Source organism: Parus major, chromosome Z (genome assembly GCF_001522545.3).
Source record: "Parus major isolate Abel chromosome Z, Parus_major1.1, whole genome shotgun sequence".
Lineage (NCBI taxonomy): Eukaryota > Metazoa > Chordata > Aves > Passeriformes > Paridae > Parus > Parus major.
The window spans coordinates 38,571,745-38,597,865 of record NC_031799.1 but is presented as its reverse complement, the minus strand read 5'-3'; the positions used below and the strand labels follow the sequence as shown (position 1 = coordinate 38,597,865).

Sequence of the window (26,121 nt, the reverse complement as noted above, 5' to 3'; positions counted from 1 at the left end):
TCTTAAGTTCTTTTTCCATACGGAAGCCTGAGAAACATATCCTTCATTGCTTTGCTTTTTAAATATGACTACTTAAGTGACATTCATGCACAAAAATGAAAATAGCTCACCCATAACAAAAACCAAAGATGCAAATATTGTCTCACCTAACTGCACACTTAAGTTTAGGACCATTTAAATTCTATAATTTGAGTCTCAATTCTCAAAGTCTCAAGTCTTTTTAGATTAAAAATATTGCTTTATTGGACAAAAAAGTACATGTGAAACTAGATTTCTGAAACTCTACTCTATATACACCTAAATAACAGCATATAAACAGATTATTAAATAGCAATCAAAATAATGTTTTACCAGCAAACTCATTCTTACACCACTTGGAAAATTCTAACCAATTTCCACAAAATCCTGTGATCTAAAACCATTAATATAAGACCTGTGTCATCATTTTGCCAATAGTATTAGCTGACGCCAGTTAGTGCTTTAAAATCTTACTTAGTAAACTACTATACTATAGGACTGCTTAGCACAGAAATTTCAATCACATAGGTTGTTGAATTTACAAACAGGTAAAGGCTTGAAATATGCTTGAAAGTAAAAAGGAGAAGTGCTACAGTTTCTATATGTAAAGTTGTTGAAACTTATCTAAACTGAAGTTTCCAAGAGCAATTTTCTTGCAGAACAGAATGCAAATGTGAACTATGGGTGTGTTCTCATTTGAATATTGTAAATACATATGTGTGTATTTGGTCTTAAGAAAACAACAGATTACATTCATTTTTTAAATAAATCTATCCCCTTTTATAAAATCAAATATCTTCTTAAGATCATGGTTTCTGTTTCACTGTTTCAACTACAACATACAATGTTTTCATTCTTCAGCTATGCCTGTGTACACTTAATTGCAGTGAATATTTACTTTCAGCAGGTCTACATGCAAATTAGTGCCTGCTGCTGTGAACTTGAAAATAAGCATTTTGACCTGAAATGTGAAACAGCATCTTGTGAAGGTTCTACTGCTCCTTTTTTTATCTGTAGTTACTTGAAAAGACTACAGAAACAAATAAATAATTCTATATGATTTTGATGTCATTCTGGCCATCTATATTTTCATGTGTTTGCTATTCATGTAGATAAAAACAGAGTTATTCAGGTATTCAGTAGAAACCTAGAGATTTTTAATCTTCAGAGCTGGAGACTGAGCATTACTTTTGTAGTGTAGGAAGGAGTAGACTCTGAAAAAGAGAAAAAAGAAATAAATCTCAGACTTCAGCTGTTTAATCCAGCACAAATAAATGGAACCCTTAGCTAGAAACAGCTGGGTTTGGTCTTGTTTCAAAGCTACTCTACAAATGATCTCTGTGCTATCTTTCAGAAATTCTGCTGCTTTATATTTTATAGAAGATATTCCTTCTACAGTCTGTTTTTCAAAAGAAGGTATTGGCATTATCTATAGCACAAAAGTTCAGAAGCAGGAATACAAAAGTTATTCATGATCCAAACTCTTCATAAAAAGCAGGGAAGTAAGTTCTGTTTAGGGAGGAATAAAACTATCCCTGAGCTGCCTTTGCCCTCAAAGAGCATAAAGCTGGCCTATTCTCAAGAGGGTCAAATGCAGGTTTCAGGCAGCCTGACAGACTTCCACATTTTCTAAGACTGTAGATACAACTCCATCACTACATATTTTATAATTGCCTCTAAAGATGGATCATGACCTTAGTTTTCCTCCATTGTTTTCTTATCTCCATTTTAACCACTGTTGTTACCATTACCAGAATCCAGCACTTTTATAGTAGACTTCAGTTTGGAAATAGACAGAATGAATATTCATATGCACAGATTTTAGTTGTTAACAAACAGAAGTCCAGCATGAGAACAAGAAAAGTATTATGAAGCCATGCCCTGTGGTGTTTCTTTACATTTCTCTTTTAACAGGTTTCTAGGACCACTATATAGATCACTTAAATTAAATGCAAGGAATGAAAATCTACTGTAAGATTCATTCCACAGAAAATCTTTTCTACACACAAACAATTAAAGGAAGTAAAAATGAGCCTATGGTGTATTCTCTCTCACAGGAAACTTTCCCTTTTTCCTAAAAAAAATTATTAAAGAACACTCAAGAGAACAAGGATTTCTCAACAATGGTGAATATAAAACAGAATAGCAATATGAAGTAATATGTATATAGTTTCAGGTGCTATGCAATAAAGATAAAAGCAGGTATTTTTCTATAATTGTACAGTGGTTAAATAGTTAGTATCTTGAAGTAGATAATATTGTCAAAGAATATTCTACCAATACAATGAGGCTTTCACATATACACTGTGATTCTTTCTGAGGAGGTGAAGCACCTCTTCAGGAATTCAAAATCACAAATACTAATCCCTAGAGAAGTAAGTAAATATAGAGATTGAGAATATTTTTGTGTTTACCATCAATTAAGGTTAAGGCATATACAAACACAATTTTGTATGCATATGTTCAATATCAAGGGTCTTAATTAGGGTCCAAACTTTTAACAAAGCAGATTTGGCATTTTATTATTAGTCTTATTAAAAGACATAAAAGACAACTAGAGGTTAAGAGTATACTACTTGTTCTCCTAAAAATGAATGTTCCCAATGTATGTCTGCATTTACAGCCAAGACAGCAGGGAGCTTACTACAAATTTACACATACCCCTTTCCCTTAGGTCTTCAATGTATGTTTTCATAAACTCTTTCTCAACTTGCTCACGTTCACGTTCATTTTCTATTATTTCTTCAGTGTCTTCACATACAATCGTTTCTACCGGACTGTCCTTGAGACTTACAAATCTAAGAGAGATTAACACAGAAATATATGTACAGGCAGCTGAACATCACTGACCTTTGTAAATGACATTTTAGAAATTTCATTTCTAAATTGAATTAGAATTCAATTTGGTAGCATATTGCTACCAAAACCAGAAGAAATGTGAAGAACATTAGCTTAATTTAGCATTATGGAATAGTTAGGATACATCTATTATTAAAAATACAGATTTCAAATGGAACTTTCTCTATAATCCATTTTCCATATGAAAATTATCTGGTTTTTTTCTTTTTTCCATCTATCTACATAAATCGTTCTTTACAATAACAGGTACAGTTCTTTATTACAGAACTTCTGACCAACTGCACTGTGATTTCCCCATCTGTAAATAGGCAATATGAACTTCATCCTAACAATGTTGCCTAGCAATCTGGAATTTTGCCAGAAGCATTTAACTGACAATATGTACCTCCATTTTTTGGTTATTACATTACTTGTCTTTTACGAAGGGCATGCATTACTTTGTAATTGCAAACTATGCAAAGCTATACTTTGCAGGTGAAAAACTAGGTGGTTGCATAAACAGCTTAAATAACTGGCAAACAAGTGCATAGCATTCTGAAAATCTCAGATTTTCACTCCAAGAAGGAAAAAAATTAAATTAAAAGCTGTTACTTTCAAAACAACAAATGTTCCAACTAATCATATGGAGTTGTAAAAATCTGATGAACTGCTGTGAGTTTGTGATCAGCTGCCTTATTTGGCCCAGGTACCAAACAAGCACCTCTCTCTGCCCCTCTCCTCAATTAGACAAGGGAGAATAGCAGATGAAAAAATTGTAGATAAGCTTAATGAGAAAAGTAATACCTATGCATAGAAGAAAAGCAAAGCAAAAAAAATCACTCTCTATTTCTCAACAGGTAATATCTATCCACTTCCTGGGGACCAGAGACTCAGTATATGTAGTTGGTTTCTTTGGAAGACAAAAACTCCAATAACACAGGATCCAACACCCCTCGCCTTTCTTTTAGCTTTATATGCTAAGCATGCCACCCTAGGGTATTAAATATCCCTCTGGTCAATTGGGGTCAGCTGCTCTGGCTGTGTCCCCTCCCAACCCCTAGCTCACCCTCAGCACCTACTCAGGTGCTTTCTTAGGGGAGGGTTGGAGAGACAGCCTTGATGCTGTGCCATCACTGCCCAGCAATTGCTGAAAACACTGAAGTGTTACCAGCATCTTTCTAGCTACTAGTGCAAGGAATAGGTCTAAGAGAGGAAAGGTAATTCCAGCGACAGCTAACTCCACTCCAAGCCAGACCCAGTACAGAGACTGAAATGGTTCCATAATCAGGAACAAGAACATTGCCTGCAGAAATGCAGTATCTCTGAAATTGCAGACTAAAATGTATTTTAGTCTTATTCTGCATGCAGCAGTAAGGTGATATTTCACAGCAAAGAGCTACTAAACCCTTGTGACCTTACTTAATGTTTCACTAGCCACATCTTCCTCTCCCACCAAGATGCTTTTGTCAGCACTGAGCTTACCAGCAGCTAGATCCCAGGCTACTGGTCCCACTGTGAAGCATGGTTTTGCAACTCTAGAGTTAGAGCTACTATGACCCAGTCAAGCCAGAACAGCAGTTTAGACATACATATGCTCGATGTGGGTAACTGGTAGATGAAAATCACAGAACTGCAGATCCTCTGTAATTTCCAGTTTAGTGCCTCCTTTACCATTCTGATATAAACTGGGTCAGAATTTGTAGAAACTGGTGCTGGTGAAAGCATTTCTCCTAGGTGTATCTTACCTTATCTTTTTAAGAATATTTTCCTTCCTCTTTCACTTTTACTTACTTTAAACCTGTGGTTGACTCACATATGGCCGTGGGTATCTCAACCAGGTCATCACCACTGACAACTAACAAACTGAGCTTTGGCATATTGACAAGAGCTCGTGGAAGATAAGTCAACTTGTTTTTCTGTAGGAGAAGTGTCTGCAATTCATCTAACCTGTAAAGATGTCAAAGATAGAGATGATGTAAAATATTTATTTCAAACAGGAACATCTATCCAAGATAGTAACACTGACTTAATCTTGTGTATAATGGGAGCAATATAATGCAACATCTTTGTTCTCTTAAAAAGTCACTCAAACCCTACTTTCACAAAATTTTATCAACTTTAGTGGAAATCTCCTGTACTCGTTCAGCATTATTAATAGCATGCCTCTGACAAGCAATCAGAAGCATGCTCAGGATAAAAGGGTACAAAATTTACTGTGCTTTCATATAGAAAATGTTGACAGAACATGATATAAAGCCTCTCCATGTGCATCCTGCAACTAAATAAAAATACTGGCCACCAGCTCACACCTTTTACCCATATGCTGGCTTCTATGAATTAGGTATATCTGTGGTAGGCAGTACATCTCCATCTATTGTTTTTCACTAGTAATTAATACTGTGGGGAGCAGGAGAAAGACCAGCTCCTCGTCAAAAGGCTCTTGCAAGCTGTCCCAATGAAATCAATTTAATGGCAGTGGTTTGTGGAGGAACTTTTGTGTTATTTCCCCTGGCTTTTCCTAATGCAATAGAAATTTGTGTCTGTGCCTTTATTCCTTGTATTAGGCAGAAGACAAAAAGCATAGCAAATTGATGAAACGAATTTGTCTTATTTGAATGGAAGGGCCCGTTCCTAAAACACTGTTGGCAGGCTATGCTTATCAGGCCCATGTGGTTTGCTTGAATTCAGGTAAAAATATTAAGTAAGGCTTCAGTTTACTGTCAACTCATCTTTATTAATCACAGACTATTGTAATGGTATTACAGACCATTGGATTATTCACTGAGCTTCTTTGACACCACGGGCATTGAAGTCACATGTCTGAATGAGAGTATCAGTTTACTGATGTGGGGGTTATCCTGACATATTTTAGTCTTCGGAATGCACATGAGCCCAAAGTCAAACAAAGAAAACCTTATTTTTTGGAGTCTGAATATGATATTCTAGCATCAAATCTGGCAACTCAGTACAAAATGGAGAAGATGAATTGTAGAAAGGGAATAATTTGACGCTAAGGGAATTTAAGTTCCAGGGTAAAAAAGGTTGTTTAAGTAGAGAGGGTATCCTTGCCTAAAAGGAAAATATCCTCTTAGAAACTCTTTGAAGTGAGCTGAATCTCTAGTCATATCCCTTGGGAAAAAATGGCAAGTTTATTTTGTTTGTTGTGAATTATTAACACAAGTTAAGACCAGTGCTGCTGTCAGAATAATCTGTGATTACACAACATTCCAGAAAAGTCTTTTTTCCCAGCAAAAAAGGCCTAACTTGTAAAAGTTAGGAGTAAATGAGTTCTCTGTGAAGTTTTCTCTGACGCAAGGATTTCTATTCCCAGATAAATAAATAATCCTGAATATTTTTTTAATAAACTTTAGTTAATATGTTTGAATTTTTTTCAGTAAAGGCTAGCTAAAGTTTCATAAACCAAGTCACCACACTGCTCTAGAGTGAATAAATAAGCTCAGGGATAAAAAAAGTGCTTTCTCAGGCTAAAAAATCCCATTAAAAGAATCAGCATTATTTTTTTTAAAAACTGGTTCAAAGTGGTTATCTAAATTATGAGAGTGAGTATGTGTGCACACATTCAGAGTAGAAGAGGAGGACTGTCATTGGGATTTTTGAATCTTACCAATATTTTTCTTCTTTACTAACAAAGTTTATCAAGCTTTTTGAGTAACTAAAATATGCTTTAGTTCACCTTCTTCTTCTCCCCATCTACCCTCCAGAGAGTTACTGCTGCCAATTTCTTGTGGTGAGTCCCCTTTGCTGGAACTGGGGCAGAGTATATCTGGTGAACTTCCCAAAAAACAATGTCTAGATATAATCACAAATTATTATGAAAGCAGCAGAAAATATATTTTGTTAACTGACTGCCATCAATGAGCTAGTAAAAGTAGTTTTTGTTCTCAGATCCAGTCCATTAATAATAACAGAAATGTTTGCATGCAAAAATACCTGATACATTTCCAAATGTGACTTTCCATCAACAGTGTCCCTTGGAAGCTTGTTACTTTCTAAATTCACTTAAGAGTTCCTATACATCTCATTGAATTAAAGCATAAACTACCTGTCTATGTCTTCTGGGAGATCTTTCAGGCTGTTGCTGCTAATATCCAACCACTGCAAATTAGACATCCGGAGTACACAAATTGGAATAGAATGGAACTTGTTCGCTGACACATCCAAAAACGTGAGTTGTTTCAGGTTACTTAGCTAGAAAGAAGTGGTGCTTTATTTTAGTTACTTTTTGCAAATACAAGAAGACATTTCATTCATCAACAATTTTTATTCCTCTAAAAGCACTTAGAAAGATAAGAATTCTTTTTTTTTACTCAACTATCTTGCCAACCTTGTCTCTTAGTCATCATTTTATAAAAAATGTAATTCAGAAGTGCCTACCTCCCAAATTGTTCATCACTCTTCTAACAGCATCAGGGGATTGAATGAAATTTTTATTCTTTAAAACCCTACAGATTTAGATGACAAGTCTGGAACCAGAAAATTACTTGGTTCTGAGGTAACAAAAGACAATTTCTATAACTAATAGATACCAGGTTACCATTCTCAAAATCAGAGATTAGATTACAAAGATTCCCTTCACTATAACCTTGCTGTGCACTGAGAGTGTAATACTAGGACATGATTAGAAAATGAAGGCATCAATTTAAGCCAACAGATAATTTGGTCCAATAATTTTCAAATATCTTTAAAAACACATCTTCCATACTGCAAACTTAATATATAATAAGGAATATTAGAAATTTGTATTGGAATCATTTTCAAAGGAATTTTATTTTAAAGCAATAAATACTAAATGCAATGAAAATTAAATACATATGTAAAATACACCTGTTAAAGAAATTAATGAGTTGAATAGAGCTCTCTGTGTAGTGAATCAGTTATGCATTCTACCAGTGTTCATAAACCCATGCATCTAGCTAAAGTGAATGTCAAAGGAGTATAAATGTTAACCAAAAAAGTATTTTAGAATTGAAATTGTACTTCTGAGATTCTAATCATCAGTCACCATCACAATCAAACTCTACAGATCATGATACACAAAAAGTAGCAAAAAATTTCCTTGGCCTTTGCCTGAAGGTACCTCAGAATACAGAAAAAAACCTCAAACTAAACACATTTTCCACTTCCAAGGAAAGCAGAACACATGTGAAGGATAAAATATGAAAAAATATATAAAATAATAAAAACATTCTGAGAATTATCCTTGAGAAATATTTTTAATTATTAAGAATTATGACCTGTTTTTTATATTTTTATATTTTTAATTATTATTATATATTATTTATATTTTTATATTATCTAACCAAGCTCCTTGTAATTGCAAGGCTTTCATCTTAACTTGACCCTTGCTATTTAAAATTCTCACATTCACAGCATGATGCTGTGACAGAGCTAGTTTCTTTAGAGGCCTTTTGACAGTGGTTTTTGGTAGGATTTTGTTTCGTTTTGTTTTGTTTTGTTTTGTTTTGTTTTGTTTTGTTTTGTTTTGTTTTGTTTTGTTTTGTGGGTTTTTTGTTATTGTTGTTGTACTTCTTTTTTGGGCTGTAGGTTTCCTGTTTGATTTGAGGTTTTCTGGATTTTATTTGCTTGCTGTTTCTTTTTTTCTAGTTATAGCCTCATAAGCTTCAAAATCTTATCCTCTTGAGAAATATTTTCAGGGAGATTTACTGAAGCTATCCTATTACAAATGACTACACAATGAAGTTTCTCTTTCAAAAACATGATAGAGGTTCAGAGTTCTTGAAGTCAGAGGTATAATTTCAAAATCTCCCCCCACACTATCTTAAAACAGTCCTGGTGAGTCATCACCATGGATATGTCTCACTACACATTCAGAGCAGGCAAACACATTTTATTGTGATACATTTTACTTTCCAACCATTTTGTCATTTTGGGGACTGACTACAAGCAATGAACACTCAGTCATATTCTGTAAATTCAGATACTGAATCTTTTTTCCAGAAAAACAGAATCCCTCTTTGAACAAGGAAAGCACAGAGACTCTTCCAGATTGTAGCACCAAGACAGTATAGAAAATAATTGGCAGCATCTTTATACTGCAATAACTTTGTCGTTTCAAATTATCATCACAATTTCAAATCCCAGGCAAATATTTAAAGTTTCTCTAAACTCAGAATAACTTGCTAAAACTGCTGATACATGTATTTCAACAAACTATCCTCCCAAAAATTCTGCAAGTGCAGAATTAAAATAATATCCCACAGGCTTCAGTTCCACCCAAAATGCTCTCAAACCATCCCCACAGAAAAGCCACAACCTCTAAATACAGAGTAACAGATATCTGTTAAAATATACTCTTTACTATTCACTCAGGTTCCTAAACACTTTGTTTTTGCATGCTGTCACACTGAAAAAACTTGGTAACATTAAGGTTAGATGGCAAATTTATATTTCTTCAACTTTTATTCCCTTAAAGTCCTTTATTGAATTAAACATTGCAAACAATCTTAATATTGTAGCATTACCTCTTTAAGAAATATAGCTGTTTCTTCCATTTTTCATATATGTTTCTCCCATTTTTCACAAAGCTAACAAGTATAATGGTATATAGATTTTTTTAATATTTTAAAACTTGGTTAGATTAAAATAAACATTTTCAAGAGGTTTTATTCACATAAAAATTTGCAAACAAAACATAAGGCCATCTACACTATGAATACAAATTTTGGTTCAGAGTGCCACAGACCATTTGGAGCCATGGTTATATTGCTTATGCTGCAAGCCCTCATCACTTTAACAAAGCTGCCCATTTTCTAGAGTATGTTGAAATCTAATGGGATTTTTAATTCAATATTTTCATGATAAATTACCAACAAATGCCTATGATAGATGATGCATTGAAAAGTATGGCAGCTGTGTATTATATTTTCTGAAGAAAACACTCTGTATTTTATTTCTTCTTAAAGGACTGATGGATTTTTGCACCTTTTACAACATTTCATTTTCAAACAAGCATGACTCCCATATAATTTTTAAGTTATTCATTTTTGCTTGATGTTGTTTTTTAGTATTTTCCTTTGTGATGCAACTTTGAATCAGTCGCTATATAGGCTTTATACAAGTTCCATTAAAAAAAAATAACCATATTTAATAGTCTAGCTACCTGGACAGACTTATTGTGGTACTTATGTTTAATCATTCTTGTCATTTTTCTTTGAAAAACTGCACCATTTAACTTATCTTCATAATTTTGTTCATAGAATTAATCCAGATAAGATAATATTGTAGAGGTCCACGGACTCTTTTTCTCTCTGACAGTTAAACTTTCAGTTGAAAGAAAAGAACAACATGTCCAGGGCTAAACAATTATTTGATTAATGAGTGTAGTTTTATTTTTCTTCTTCTCTTTTGTTGTGAAAAGGATTTGCACATGAGGTTGCTTGCTTATTTACCATGAGTTGCCTACTACTTACATCAAAACATTAAAAGGTGTAACATTGTTTTAAAACACCATATTTTTCAGTGACATGTAAGTAATAGAAACTGTAACCCATCAAACTCAATACATGGTAAAACATGTGAAGGATTAACCGAAAAATGTCTATCCATGCATTACAAATACACTTTTGCCCAGAAATTTCAGAATTGAAGTCAAAGAAAATTTGTACCACTTCAATGGTATAGGCTATCATAGATATTGTTTCCTGTAGATTGACACTCATTATTAACCTGCTGAACACAGTAGTATATATATGAAAAAGAAACACCCTAGGAACAAACTGCATAGTTGTCCACTTAAATATCATGACTTCAGGTCCCTATAATTTCTTTCACTGAGCTGTAAGTGTAACCTCTTCTATAATCTCATTGACATTCATGGATAACAACACCAACTGCAGAAACTTAGTAGAAGAATCATTAGAGGCAAATGATACCTTTCATGAAGATATGGTTGGGTATTTATAGCCCAGCCCACCATCAGACTGCTAAACTGGACTCTTAAACTTGATAAAGCAAATACATTCACAAGTCAATACAATGGTTTAAAAACAGAGTACTTATTTCATGTGTTTTGTGACAAAACCCTCAGAAGACCAAAATATATGAAATTAAACAGCACTTCATTTGGTTGTATCTTGTACAATGCCTTAAAGAGCACAGTTATCTGTCTCAAACACTTTTAAGAGCGCTGTTAAGGGGAAGGACTTTACCATGAGATGAGATGAGATAAGGACAGAACAGGATGTGCACTAACTCCAGGCCTGGTGGAGGTGAGACCTGGGTAGTACATCCTGGACAATGCATCCAGAAAAAAATTCACACTGTGGTAAACTGTGTAAAGAAGCAGCTGCTCATATGCTTATCACCAGTCAAACAAAACTCACCCCAAGCTATGATATGGATAGCATCCATAATCACTGAAGCCCCTCTGAAGAGACCTCTGTGGATACCTGGAGCTTGGACAGTAAATTAAGTCACCACATCTGGAGATAAGATAAAGGTGGTGCTATTGTCTGAGTGTTATCTCATGGGGAAAGTTAACAAAGCTTTGGGAGAAGAATCTATCACTGATAATGACCACAAAGAATGAAGAATTTATGGGCCTCAAGGGAAGACAGATCAGCATCTGTGCTGAAAGCATCTCCATCTTGGTGAAAGGCAATTCCTGCAGGGGAAAATCACGAGCACCAACTCACAGCCTACCAACATAAGAAACCTACCAACTCAAAAGAAGAGAAAAACTATGGATGTGGGCTTACTATCATTAGAAGTGAGGTAATCACATGAGCAATAGATTAAAAGAACAGTGTAGCCCATGAGCATGAATTCCTTCGTTTGCTAGAATGTATAATTAGTGAGGAGTTTTGAAAGACCTTAGGAACTCCATCACCAATAAACCCAGGGAGATTAAAGACCAACAGGTTGCTGCTGGATTCATGGGTGGCAAATGTCTTCCACTTCATATCTCTCTTTCTCCCCTCTGCCTTTTCTATTTCTTTATTTCTACTTCATATTGATTGTTACATAAAATCTGAGTTGTTGACTTGAGCATATGGTGTTGTTTGCACCTAAATTAGGGCAGAGGCATTTCTCACTGATTGGATGGTGGTAAGCTATAGCCGAGAAACATAAGTGAAAGACAGCACTCACTGAGATGGCACCATTCTGATTTTGCAATGCTAAAATCCTAAGGTTTTGTAGAGTTAATCCACCAACAGACACTGTTAGCCTTATGCCAAACCATTTACTTGGAAGTTTAATATTGTCCCCTTTCACAGTTCATTATTTCATCATCCAAACAACTAAGTTTAGTGTTTAACAGAGTAAATATAGTCATTATGATCTAGCATTAGAAGTTCATAGAAAGGGACTTTATTTATTATTAAAGTAGTTTTTTTGTGTGCACAGATCTTTAATTATCTCTACAAAAAAATGAGGAAATCACTTTTATTCAATATTCAAAAAATACATGCAATACATGCAACACATGCAATGTTCACAAAAGTATCAGGTATCGATCAGTCAATCAGGTGATTGAAGAATCACATAGCAATAAGGGCAGGACTTTCGTCATACAGTTAAAATCCCTAAGAATGGAGATTGTGTGTTTAAGTCTAAACATAGGAGTTGTTCCAAACCAATAGAAAAGTCACATGTATGAAATTAAGTACCCAATTAATGATTTCCTGGGCTAAAGCCAAAACAAGTCTTCTTTCTCAAAAAATAAATTTATGTTGATTACTTACATTAAATTTTCACAGCTTTGATGCTGCAGCTACACACAGTCTGCATATATTATTGAGCTTTGCCATCATGAAATCATCTCATATTCAAATTTCCAAAACTCATAAATTAAGGGCACAAATTAGAAGGGAAAATTAGGCTCCACCAAAAGTCAATTAAAGATTTTTCATCAACTTAAATAGGTCCAGTAGCTCACTTTGGGAGTGTACTCTTCATATGTTTCAATTAAAATCATTAGAAGAGGAAGAACAGCAATATCAGTAGCATATGGACATTAACTGACCTATCCAGCATGTTTGGAGACAAAGTGTTTTTAAACCTTTCAAAAGACTCTTTAAAGTTATATTCTGTTCCTTCACCAAGAGATGATCAATACTGCTTACTCTCATAGCACAATAGAGGCAAACCCAAAAATATTTTTTCATTTCTGCTTCAAGGTGCATAGCAATTGAAGAAATACTGTTCAGATGGTGCCATCTTAATTATGATTTAATCATGCACAACGATTTTGGTTTGCCATGACAACACAATGCACCCTGTGCAGTTACCCTCCTGATTCAAAAAACTGAGTATGCTCATTTGAGCTCATTCTGAAACCCAGAATAAATCAGTATTTTTCAAAATGGGGTGGAAAATGGAAAAAAGATCCAAAAGATATGGAAATTTTATTCTGTAGCAACTTTAAAAATACATTATAAAGAAAGATGACAGTTCAAATAAACAATTACAATACATTTGCATTGATAAAATAATAACCATTCACTTCAAAGGAAAAAGTTATCAAGGATGTTTGAAGAGGTAGTATCAGCAGAAGAGAACCAAGTAATAATGCAATATTGACAGATGCAAAATACTTAAATAGGAGAATTGTGGGAGAATGTCACAGAAATAAAACTAAGAATGTGGTTCTATAGTTCTAATTTGTTACAATCACCCCATTTTGATGACTGATGCTGAAATTATTTCACCTTATATATACTGGGGCTGGGCAACAACAACAATCTGCATTCTACACCAGGTTGAGCAGAGATAGCCTGTTAAGCTTGAATAAAGGCTCTCACAAAATGTCAGCCAGAAATCAGCTTGCTAATATATTAAGTGGAAGAAAAAATGTTATGGCAAAAAAGACACTTCTGCCTCAGCAGCAGAGATCAGATTTGCAATTTGTGAGCCACCATTATGATACCAAGAATAAGCATCTCTATGTTTTTTTCTGGTTTGCAAACATAAATGGTGGAAATTCCTTTTGTTGTGGCACAGAATAACTTCACCAAAATGCACAAGATTCTTGCCATATGTGGAGCTGAGAACTACAGCAGTTGTGAATAATTGTCTGCTATCAGAAGAACCCTGCAACTTGGATCTCTGCTTCACAAAAAGACAAATCTTGTCTTTTTGTGAAGCAGAGGTTTCATAAAGAATATCCCCAGATTTGTGAAATTCACAATGCAGATAAGACTACTTTGCACACTGTGACATATCTGGTCTGGAATTAGACCATATGCAGTCCAGCATACTTTTGTAAAATATCCATTATAAAATTATTTTTCTTTTAACTCCACAGACTATATATGTATGACACTGCTAGTACACAAACTACAACTGAAGACACTGTCAAAAAATTAAAACAACAGGTCACTGCTTTGTGGCTTGACAGAACTACAGAAAATTTTCTTTCTTCTTTCTTGCTTTCTTATAGTGTTGCTAGACACACATGGGGTTTTTATATACTTTCTTTCAGGTAGTGACAAACCTAACAGGAAAGATTTTGATTATATCTCTTCCCAAAGGATTCTGTTCTCCCTATTTTATAACAATATTTCAAGGAAGTTTTATGTCTTGCTTTGACACAAACATGCAAAAATAAATTGAAAATAAAGCTAATATTAGTTAAATAATCAGATATGCAAGAGGTCGTTTCTTGACTTGGTCAAGAAAAGTAAGGAATGGCACATATGTTGAACAGTGTACAGTTGTTGTACAGTGTTGTGCAGTTTTTGGTACAAATAGGTATCTAGAACTTGTTATCTAGAATAGATACCAAGAACTTGTTGGTGCTATTAAGAGCATGAGGCTGTGAATTCTTACAGTTCTTAGTACTTCATTTTGCTCTACTCCATCCAGTCATCCAGTGATCAAGTAACCTTAGGGCATCTATTGAATTATGTTGTTCTTATTTGGTGTCTGATGAATATAAAAGTTAATGCTTAATCATATGCACACTTTAGAAGGCTTGCAATGGAGCTGGACTTTCAAGATGAATTTTAGAGGTAGAATTTCTCTAATGTAAAATATACTGAGATGTGGCACAGGTTCTGGAGAGTAGCCCTCTAGTAGTACCACACAGTCATGTATCTTTGGTAGGAATGATAACATAGCAAGCTTACAAACATCATCTGATTTTTACTGGAAAGCCTGGAAATTATCTTTTTCTTGGATTTTTGGTTTGGTTGTTTGATTGATTGATTTTTTTTCCCATTATACTCTAATGAAACATTTGCTAAAATGGTCTTGAAGAAAAAAAAACAACACCTGCCTGCATAGAATATATCTGGCCAGGTCTTCAGGGTAGCCAAGAGGCTCTTGTATTTCTGGAAAGCTGCTAGGTCTAAATTATATCAAGACCTGTTCCATTGGCTCAGAGTACCTCAGGAAGATATAAACATCTGCATGCAGCTGAAGGCTTGTTCCATAAGCTCCTTGGACTGCTAAATATTGTCCTGTGTCTCTTAAACAAAAAGGAAAAAGTGGCTAACAAAATCATTCATCTTGCCTGTCCCAGCGTAGCTGTTTGGAAGATAAATTGTGTAGAATCAGGTTTCATGGTATTGAAACAGTATAATCTCAAATACATTTTGCACTTTTATTGCTATGCCCTATATCAATATAAGTAGCTTACAAACAAATGTTTTACTCGCTCAATTCCCTTCAGATTGCATCCAAGATACTTATCTTTGTTTAGTTACGTATTGCTGCTAGAAGCATATATAGCCCCAGTAATTTTTTAATAATAAAACAAAAATCTTTGATGTATTTGTGCATATCATATGCAATATCAGATATTTTCTGTGACCTAATTAAATAGTAAATGTTAATATTAGTATTTATATTTAAATATAATATAGTATTTATATTTAAATATTAAATGTTAATGTTATTAAAATGTTAAATACCTATATAATATTAAAAGCATATAAAAACATGAATATAGCAAAAGAAAGTATGACTGCTGAGCAAATACATAGGAGTAACATTTTTTATTAACAGCATGCATCTGAAGCTGTCATGATTTTCACAACTGCAAATAAAACCTAATACTGAGAAGCAGAAGCTAATGCAAGAACATTTCTTAAACTGACTGAAACCTGGGAAAGGATGGAAAAAATGAAAAAAGTAACTTTGTGAAAGTCTTGTGTTCACTACGCATTAGTGTTCAAAAAAGCAAATAAATAGTTGGATATATATATATAAATATATAATGTAATATACAATAATTAATCCCAAATTACTTCCCACTAAGTAAAACACTACACACAAAACACCATAATTTCCAATTTTTCTCTAGGCAAATTGTAGTAATATATGGGATTTGGATATTAACAATAGATAACAGAACGGAAATACCTTATTTAATTTAAATTTTTGGTTTGCAGCAGTTTTGAAAGACCTAAATCAAGATTAGGAAAAACTGTAAAGGTTAGAACAATTGAGCAAGAAATTGATAATTCATTACATATTTTTTCTTCACAAGAACAACATAACCAAAAAAGCATTGCACTTCTCCCTAAAATGAAACCTCTACACAATTAGATTATTGAATTTGTAACAACATTTTTTTTAATAACTTTGCAGAATTCTGAAGAAGCTGACATTTACATAAATAATGACAACCTCTATTTCTATGTCACAATCCAAAGAAGCAGTTCAAGTTTTTTCAGCCTCAGAATATAGCACAAACACCTCGCTAGTGTTCTTGTAGAATAATGCTGCTTATTAATTACTGAATAATGCTGAGATTTCAAATGTCAAAACATCTAAAAGTTTAAATTTTTAAGCAGATCTGCAATGTAGGGTTTGTTACTTTACTGATATCATCATTACCAGAGCACAAGAAACTGCAAATAAATCTCTGTGATGCAATGCTCTAAAAAACACATGGTAAGAGTTCTCTATTGTGCTGTTTCAATACCTTTAATAGTCACTAAAAGCAAATGGGAAAAAGTGAACAGAAACACAGTGGCAGGAAGTCACTTACCAAGGTGAAAAAGTACATCAGAGGAAGTATAAAACAGGTTTCCTGATTTCTAGTCTTGACATGCTGAAAAGCACTCCAGGTATATAATATAACAAGTATATCAAGACCTTAATTATGGCAATGAAATTGATTGATATTTAAGATGACCAATATTTTTAGAACCTCCTAATTTCTTCCTTTTTTTCAAAAAATGTAGTCCAACATTATACGGTTCTGAAGCATCACATTAGGTCCTCTAATCTCAGTAACTTTTTTGTTGCCTCTAAACACTATTTCAAAGACCATTTTATATCTGAGAATGAAAACTGTTTCAGCTATATTAAGGACAATTTAAAGTAACCTGGCCTCTCCTTAAACCACCTCTGAAAGGACTATATTCAAAGAGAAACTGTAAGTGCAGCAAATAACTGTAAATCATGAAATGGTGATGCCCATGCGTGATTAAAACACTTGTAGCCCCTCTGCTACCACTGTGACAACCTTCAGACATCACTTTCAACTGATCAAATCTGTGTTTCAAGATGAAATGAAATACCAGTCTCAAGACTACAATGGCAGCCAGCATATGACATGACTGAAGCTAGGAGTCAGCAGCAATCTGTGGTGCATACACTCGCCAGTCATGCAGCCATGTAATCGTGCATTGTGTAACCATACACAGTCAGGGGAAGTTCTGTCACATAATCATACACATTCTTCACACCAACTCTACACACAGGCAAGCACTGGTCACATATACCCAACGTCCACACTACATGTGTAAAAATGGTATCTCAAAATTTGAGTCACAGAATTCTGCAAACAGAGATTATCAGCATCACCTCGGATTAGTCCAAAAAGAAACAGTTTGATGTGGCTACAGTAATGCAGGTGATGGGGAATCTAATAAAACATGTCAATTAAAAATAGACCAGAAGAAGAATAAAAAAAAAAAAAAAAATCATTTTGCAAAGTAAAAGATAAGAGAAGTCTGGAAATATTATTCTTACAAGGCTGTGGTTTAACCTTTACATGACCTCTATAACATGTGCTTTTATTATCCATAGAATTACACATCTCCTTCTAAATTCCATCAGTAGAAAATGGCTCTATGACAAGTCAAAATAGTGAATTAGATGCACACCTAAACAGCAAGTGAAGACATGCCTCCATTTTTTGTATTTGTTCTGAGCTTTCTAGCCATTCATTTCTTAACCTAAACTCATCCTGCTTTGTACTGTAGTTTAGAATGACAGAAGTCCAGGCCTGTGAGTTCGAGTCTCATCAAAAAGTAAAGCTGGATCCACTGGGACACAGCCTTCTTTGAATTTCCTCACAAATTTGACATCTCTTCCACTTCACACTGGGTATAATTCTATGCTCTTTTGTCCAGGACTAGTAAGACAGAGATCTTACCTGAGTTCTACATGAGATAAAAAAATCCTCGGATGATGTCTATTTTCAACTGATCAGGCTATCTCTGTCTTTATATCTTTCCCACCAATCAATGTTGATGAATAAAAATGTCAGCCTTACCAAGTGTTTTTTACAGCTGTGAAGAGTTGATCAATCATGTAAACACTATAATTAGTTAACAACTGATAGAAATATATTCAGTAATAAATTAAACACATTAATTTCAATTATACTCTCCGACTTTATTATTCTTAAGGAATAAATAACGCCACTCATTATCTGCACTTTATGAAAAAATAAATAGGAGGCTTTTCTATCCCTTCAGCTAAAACTCTGTTTTGATTGTCATCAATCCCTGTGTGTTGGCACCAGAGACATTTTTTTGCAAGACAAAACATGCAAGCCTGATAGTGCTATGTATTTGTTCTGCTTTCTACTTCTATTCAGTAGCTATATAAAATCTGCCTCAGATTATCTCACAGATGAATGGAGGTTGTATTATTAGAATTTTGAAAGCCTATTTTGCTTTCAAAGAGATCTGGAACAGTTTTGAGAGAAAGCAGAGTTGGAACAGTTCCAAATACTCTTTCCTGGTGCTGAATTCTTTTACAGTTATATTCATGCTTTTTGTAATAATATAGCCATGCTTTAATGTTCACATTATGCCCCTTTGGTCATTGTTAAGTCTTCCCTTATGCTGTAAAATTACTTGTCTGTCATTCCCTATTATAAAAACATTTTAGATTGTGAAAGGTGATATTACTTTTACTGAACTAATGTGAAAGGTAAAGGAAAGGTCATTGGCACCACAGCATGGAAGTAAGCATGGGTCAGATCTCCAGTGAAGTGGACTGTTATTATTAGCTGCTGACTTACTCTGATAGTGAAGTGGTTTTAAAATGGTGCTATATTAATTAGAAGGCTTTGGAAGCACGGTGTCAAGAGTGGGATCAACTGACACATTTTCCCATGCCTAGCTGCATAATCCTATTTCCTAACATAGATCCATGTCCTTCTTTAGCCCCTCAACTATTAAAAAACTTATGAGAACTCCTGCAGTAGTAAGGCCTCTGAGGATCTCTTCTGACACCTAACACCTTTGCACCTGCTTTTTTGGGTTTCACACTCCTCCTGCTAATGTTTGATATTGCATCTTATACCAGTTCCATGACACAGCTGCTGTTTTACATGGATTGACACTTCGACCAACTGCATTGAAAAGCAGCTATCATGAGCTTTAAGCAAATTCAAAGAGAATATAAGCCCTGAGCAAAGAAGAACAAGATGAAATCCTGTCTAGTGGAGATGCAACCAAGACAAGCAACTGCAAAATCATTTCTGAGACTGAAACATGTATGTACAGAAATATTGGCCCAATTACAGTCAGTTGGACTCTCCCTAGTGATTTAAAATGAAAAATTTACCAGAAGTTGGCTTCCAATACCAATACCAAGTTGCAGCACCCCTATCTCCTTGTGGTCCTGAAAAACCCTCACAAACAAAATTCCATTTTTAACAAATATGATACATGGCTCCTTTGCAACCTACAAAAAGTCTTACAGAAGTAAAGATTTAATGAATTCTTTATAGTCCTATTTAAAAAGACAGAAAGGACCTATAGGTGAATTCTTCCAGTGCCTTACTGGATAGTGAAACCCCTGGGAAGATAATGTCCTGTACATTTGATTGAATTTTTAATTTATAACTGTTACACATATTAAAAAAAAAAAACAAAAAAAACCAAAAAAAAACCCCAAACAAATAGCAATGGAAGGTTTGGATACTGCACCTGAGTCAGAGCAAACCCCCGTATTAGGACACGCTGGGGATAAACAGATGCAGAACAGCCCTGTGAGAAGGCCTTGGGGGTGCTGGTGGGTGAGAGGCTGGACATGACCCAGCCATGGGCACTCCCAGCCCAGAGAGCCAAACGTGTCCTGGGCTGCATCCAGAGCAGTGTGGGCAGCAGGGGAGGGAGGGGATTCTGTCCCTCTGCTCTGCTCTGGTGAGAGCCCACCTGGAACCCTGCGTCCAGCTCTGGGGTCCCAGCACAGGAAGTACATGGAACTGTGGGAGGGAGTCCAAAATAAAACAACAGAAATAATCAGAGTAATGGAAAACCTGCTCTGTGAGGACAGGCTGAGAGAACTAAGGTTGTTTAACCTGGAAAAGAGAAGGTTTCAGGGGAAATCTCGCTGTGCCCTTTCAGTTCTTAAAGTGGGCTTCCAATAAAGATGGAGGCAGTTTTTAGCAGGGACTATTGTGACAGGACAAGGGGTAATATTTTTAAGCTGGAACACTGTACAGGTTCCCCAGAGAGGTGGTAGGTATCCTATTCCTGGAAACATTCTAAGTCAGATTGGATGGGGCCTTGAGAAATATGTTCCAGTTAAAGATGTTTCTGCCCATGGCAGGGCGTTGCACTAGATGATCTTTGTGAATCCTTTCCAACCCAAACTATTCTACGGTTCTATGATTTTGAAAGGTCTTCATGTCTGTGCTTGCTTATATTAGGACTTAGCTGAAACTGTGCATCAGAAATACAAAACAAGATTTAATTTGATCTTTTGAAGACACAGTGTGTTAAAGCAGCCATGAAGCATAACCTTTTAATTTCTCTGAATTTCAAAGTTCAGTTTATACAGGATTGACATAAAAATGTAGGCATTCATAGATATGCACTCTGCTTGACAAATTATTCATATGCTTTAACAGTCTCTAATTCCTTCACTTTGCTCTACCCAGATGATACAGAAAACATTCTGATCACTTACTGGGACTACTCAGATGTAGTATTGAACACTGTTCGAGGCAGAATAACTTTGAAAAAACTTTTTAATTTGTTTTCTGTATCAGAACATCTACTGCAAGCATTTCTGTCTTGTTCCTGGTACTGTGGAATGACTTGCCTGTCCTGTGGCTGACAGCATGTGCCGTACCAGATGGTACAGATGGAGGAAATTAGAACTTCTTCATACTCCCTCTCTTCTCACTGAAGTTCCTTTGGGTCACATAGAAACTGTTGGCTACCGCAACATTATTGCCCAAAAAAAAGAAATCCGCAACAAAGCTGTCTCTTTGAAATATCATGCACAAGAAACTCTAATTGCTAATCTAATCTAACTGATCCTGTAAATAACTGTAGAAACTAATAGTTTCTGAAGAAAGCATACCTGAAATTCAGGCCAGAGCAGTTTTTCTACAAACTTTTATCAGAAAATATAGTATTTATAGTACAGGTTTTTTCCAGGAAGAAGAAATTTATTGCATAACCTGTATGATGATGACAGTGAGAGGAACTCTATCCAACAGTTAAAATACAAATACCAACATCATACTAATTCTTAAATTCATATGCAAAATTTACAAGAAATATGGAAATAAATCCATCCATCTCCTTCTCCTTGTAGCTATTAATATTTTGCATCCAGTATAATCACACTAAGGTAAGAGAAGGACTGGATAAGGTACAGGACATGCCTCTCCTGATCATCTTAACTAGAAGAATAAAGTCTTCTCCACCTAAGAATCTTATGAGATATGTGTTGTATCAGGGAGGATTACAAACCTATTTACTAGGCCTCATTGTGTACCTTCCTCTGCTGAACTTGGCTACTGAGGTCTAGAAGTATCTGTTACAGGCTGACTACATAAACATAATGTCATGTAGGTTGACTTTTCTTATATGTGCATTTATATATTATTTTAATTTATCTTTTCACTCACGTCGAGTGGAAGACATTATTAATTTGCAAGTGTGGCTAATACAGATTTGAACTCCACTGCAGATCCATAAATTTTCTCTGCCAAATTTTACTTCCAATTGATACTAATGAAATATTGATCTTAACTGTAACTTTTTAATATCTGAAAATGTGAGACATCCAACAATATAGCAAATTTTAAAAAAACTGAAAACTAGACATTGAAACAGATTGCTCTTCCTTGGACACAATATGGAATTGTATGAACTCCTAAGCCTTGAGAAAGTAAAAGATGAGAGCACAAATCATCTATTTTTTTTCATGTAGCATCAGATTGCCTCATTTTAAGATTTAGAGAGATGACTTACAGAGTGCAGAAAGAGGCCTTTACAAACAGAGAAAGAGCTTTCTCCTAAAAATGAACAGACAAGTGAGCAATGTTCTCTTCTCCTGATGTTATGGCACAAGACACATCCCTCAAGGAACATTTCCAAAGCACACCCAAACCAAAATACTTAAAAAGTCCAGGCATTTGGACATACATGAATAGGTGATACAGCTACTTTCATGAGGTGTATTTAGACAGGAATAATGATATGGTTTTGGATGGGGTGTCTCTCTGGCCATTACTCTATATAAAAAAAACCCCATAGCAAAATTAGACTTTAATAATTTTTACTGGGCTGCAGTTGGCCTTTATTACTTTTGACTAAGTTTTACACTGAAGAATACTAAGGCTGTTCTTGCACACTCCTTTAATCTTCCCAGAAGAAACTTTTAAGGATTTGAAAGTCAAATAAAAATTTAACTTCATAACAGAGGATAAACAGGAAACATTTTTATCAACACTCTACATTACTTTTTCTATTGCCAAGTTTCCTCTTTCTTCCTAATGTGGTAAAGGGAAGCCATTCTCCTACCAAAACAGATTTTGCATATATTTGTTCGCTTATAATCTCCAGTTCCCAGTACTGGTTCCACATGAAAAACACAACCCATCCTTATGACAATTTCACTGGATTAATGGATGTTAGCAGCAATTGTATTAGACAGTAAACATTATCATCTAACTTATGGTCATAAATACTTGTATTATTTGTCCATGACAAGGTGCTGGGGGTGTGGGGAGTTCAGGGGAAGACACACTGCAGGAAAAAACACCAGAGGCTGGCCCAAATGGATACCAAAAATTCCAGATGGCTGCAATGGACTGAGTACAGGAGGCAGCAAAGCTCCTCAGCAATGTGAGGGGTGCCACTCTAAAAACTGATTTAAGAAAGAGAAAAATAATCCATCAGAGAAAGGGGGAAAATAAAAAGAGAGAAAAAGAACAGAGGGAATATAAAATGAAATCAGGAGGAGGCAGAGGTGCTGCATGGTGGAGTAGATCTCCACACAACAGCTCATGGAAGACTCATGCTGCTGCAGATGGATATACCTGAAAAAAGTTCAGCCCATGGATACCCCACACGAGGAGAGAACAAAAATGTGAGGATGAAGGAGAAGCAGCTATATATTCTGTGTACTGGCTGTAACTTCCCTTGACACCCCACAACATTACTCAGGGATAGAAGAAGAATCTGAAACTAAGTTGACCTTGGGAGAGGGGAGGATTTTGTTTTAGTGTTTTGTTTCTTATTAATGAAATATATATTGACAAATATTATCTGCCCAAAGTACAATCAGTTTTGCCTACAAAAGTAAATAAGAAACAATCTCCCTATCTTTTATCTTGAACCATGAGATTTCTCAAACTGTTTTCTTCCAATGTCATGCTGAGGAGGAGGGGCGAAATGATCAGACAGGTAGGCATTTGGCTATTATCCAAAGCTAGCCCAGCACTGTCTTTCTGTTTTCCCTTTTTAGATTATTTAGACTAATTCAATATTTTAATTCATTAAATAGCTGCCTGCTAATCTCCATAACTACTTGTCTGAGAGTCAACATTAGACACCTATTATGTTAGCAAGGATACTGATGCAATTGTTCTGCATAACGAGGCCTAGCGAGTTTGACAAAGGCCAAACACTTTGCAGCATTTCACATCATTCAACAAAAGTGTTCTTTTAATTATATGTTCCGCTTCCAAAGTTGCCCTTGAAATGTTGATTCTGAGAAACTGAGTTTATAACCTAAATCAGATCGTGTGAAGCTTACTTCCCAGATCACTACAAATATAAATTGAGTTTCAGCCTCCAGAGAAACACAATAGATAATGCCAATATTTTTTCTTCTTGACCTTTTGTACCATACTAACATGATGTTGCTTGCAGTTTTTACTGTTATTTGCACAACTCCAATTTTTTTCCATAGGTTTTAAGTGAACCATTAGGCCATAACCTATAGTCAGTTTTGTGGCTTTCAATCTCATTGAATAGGAGACTTTTGGAAGGAAACAGTATTTTTGAGCTCTCCAGAAGAAACACCAGTCTCTCAGGCTCAGCCCTGGAAAGACTTCCATGCACAGGCATGTTTATATGCAAACTCTTCCCATAATGCATAAACATGGGTAAATCTTTGCACTACAAGACCTCGCAAGCAACTGGGAAAATACACAGTGATTTTAAAATAGCAGTGACTGGGGGTAAATTTACCATCCAGAGGTTTGAAGATACTCATTATTCTAAGATAATTTTATTTCATTCCCTTACCTATTCAAGACATATGATTTTCTGATTCCATTATGATTCCTTTATACTAGTTAAGTTCTATCTGTTTCATTCCCTAGTTTTGCTATCCAAAGAGGAAGAGGCAGGAGAAAGGAGACCTGCAATGCTTATTTTGTTGCCAGCATTTCTTTTTCATGTCTGTTTATAGTGGAAAGGTTCACTCTTTGTTTCTGTTTCGTTCACACAATTTTTTTAGCAATTCTTTTCAGATAAACTACTTTACTATGAAAAGTCAGCATGGAAAATTAATTACTATTACTTTCCTCAGACGGGAACAAAAGCAGGGCTAAATCAGATCTCACATAAGTTTAATCCACTCCAACACTGCCTGTGAATTACCAGTAACAGATGTTTAGAGAAAAAGTAGAAATCAGTAAAGAAAAGTCTGACACTTTTCCCTAAAGGTCCGTCTACTCATGCCCCAAAAATCAGGATATTAAGAACCTGAGAAATACAGATGACAGCTAAAATTGTGGTTAGGCACCAGCCAATGATTTTATTTCTCCCTGACAATAAGTCTCAGAGCAGCTGTGGCAGAGAGCAGTTATGCAGCCAACAGAAAAAAAACATAATGCTAGTGCATGCCTGGGAGTCCTTTTCTCAGTCTATTATACATTCATGCCATTCCTCACATGTAATATCCTTTTCAGAAAGATATTTGTGCTCATAGCAAAGTGCAGTGCTGTTTATAGAACTCTCCATTACAGTTTTTAAAGGAAAGCAGACACTGGGAACAAAGTGTGTATGTGAATGTGACTATCAAGATGCACTTCATTTTTACTGAAAACAGCTACTTGCAGCCTTCTGCTTATTATCACAGCCAAATCCCCTTTAGAATCCTGTCCTCCATGTGTCAGCATACATACAAGCAAAATTTAGTCAATTTTAAAATTTGAAAACCAAAACAAAGTACCTTGGCCCTATTTAAATGCTTCTAAGACATTTTCAGTGATATTACTACTAAAACATTATTGTTAAAAACTGCAAGGAATGTGATTTAGTCTGTCAAGAAAAGATTTGAACATTGTGATAAAATACCTTTTAAGCCAAATAAAAAAGATGGAAACAAACATAGATTGTTATCTTACTTCAAATGGGAGTTCTGTTATTTCCATATTTCCAGACAAATCCAGTTTTTCTAGATTTTCACAATCACCCAGTTCTGGAGGAACTGACTTCAAATTATTGAAACTCACATTGAGCACTTTGAGGTTTTTTAAGTGGCCTGTGAGGGTAAGATAATTCAAATCAGTGTACTTTAAAAAAAAAAAAAAAGAAAAACAAAAAAAATTAAAAAAATAGAGAGAAAGCAAAAATAAAAGGATAAAAGGTATACTCAGTTAAGCAAAGAAGAAGCTCCTTATTGTGATGATGAGTAAGATTACTAAATATTTTCTGCAATTATCACTAGCATTTTGAGGGACAATAATATCCCTTAAGCAGCAATGTTTTTGGAGAGAGTTTGAAAGGAGACAGCAAAGATTTTCAAATATTTTGTTTCTTCCAGTGATGAAATACC

The 26,121-nt window shown here is 35.0% G+C and overlaps 1 protein-coding gene across 1 annotated transcript in view; it reads right to left on the bottom strand.

Annotated features, from left to right (window-relative positions):
• Window positions 1-217: 217 nt before the first annotated feature.
• Window positions 218-26,121, bottom strand: part of LRRC2 (leucine rich repeat containing 2) — a 76,846-nt gene continuing 50,942 nt past the window's right edge. The window contains exons 5-9 of the mRNA XM_015615586.1: window positions 25,691-25,827; window positions 6,920-7,065; window positions 4,648-4,803; window positions 2,680-2,816; window positions 218-1,232 (exon numbers count right to left, since the gene is read on the bottom strand). Coding sequence (XP_015471072.1) covers window positions 1,183-1,232; window positions 2,680-2,816; window positions 4,648-4,803; window positions 6,920-7,065; window positions 25,691-25,827 — 626 coding nt within the window. The 3' untranslated portion in view covers window positions 218-1,182. The remainder of the gene's footprint in view (window positions 1,233-2,679; window positions 2,817-4,647; window positions 4,804-6,919; window positions 7,066-25,690; window positions 25,828-26,121) is intronic.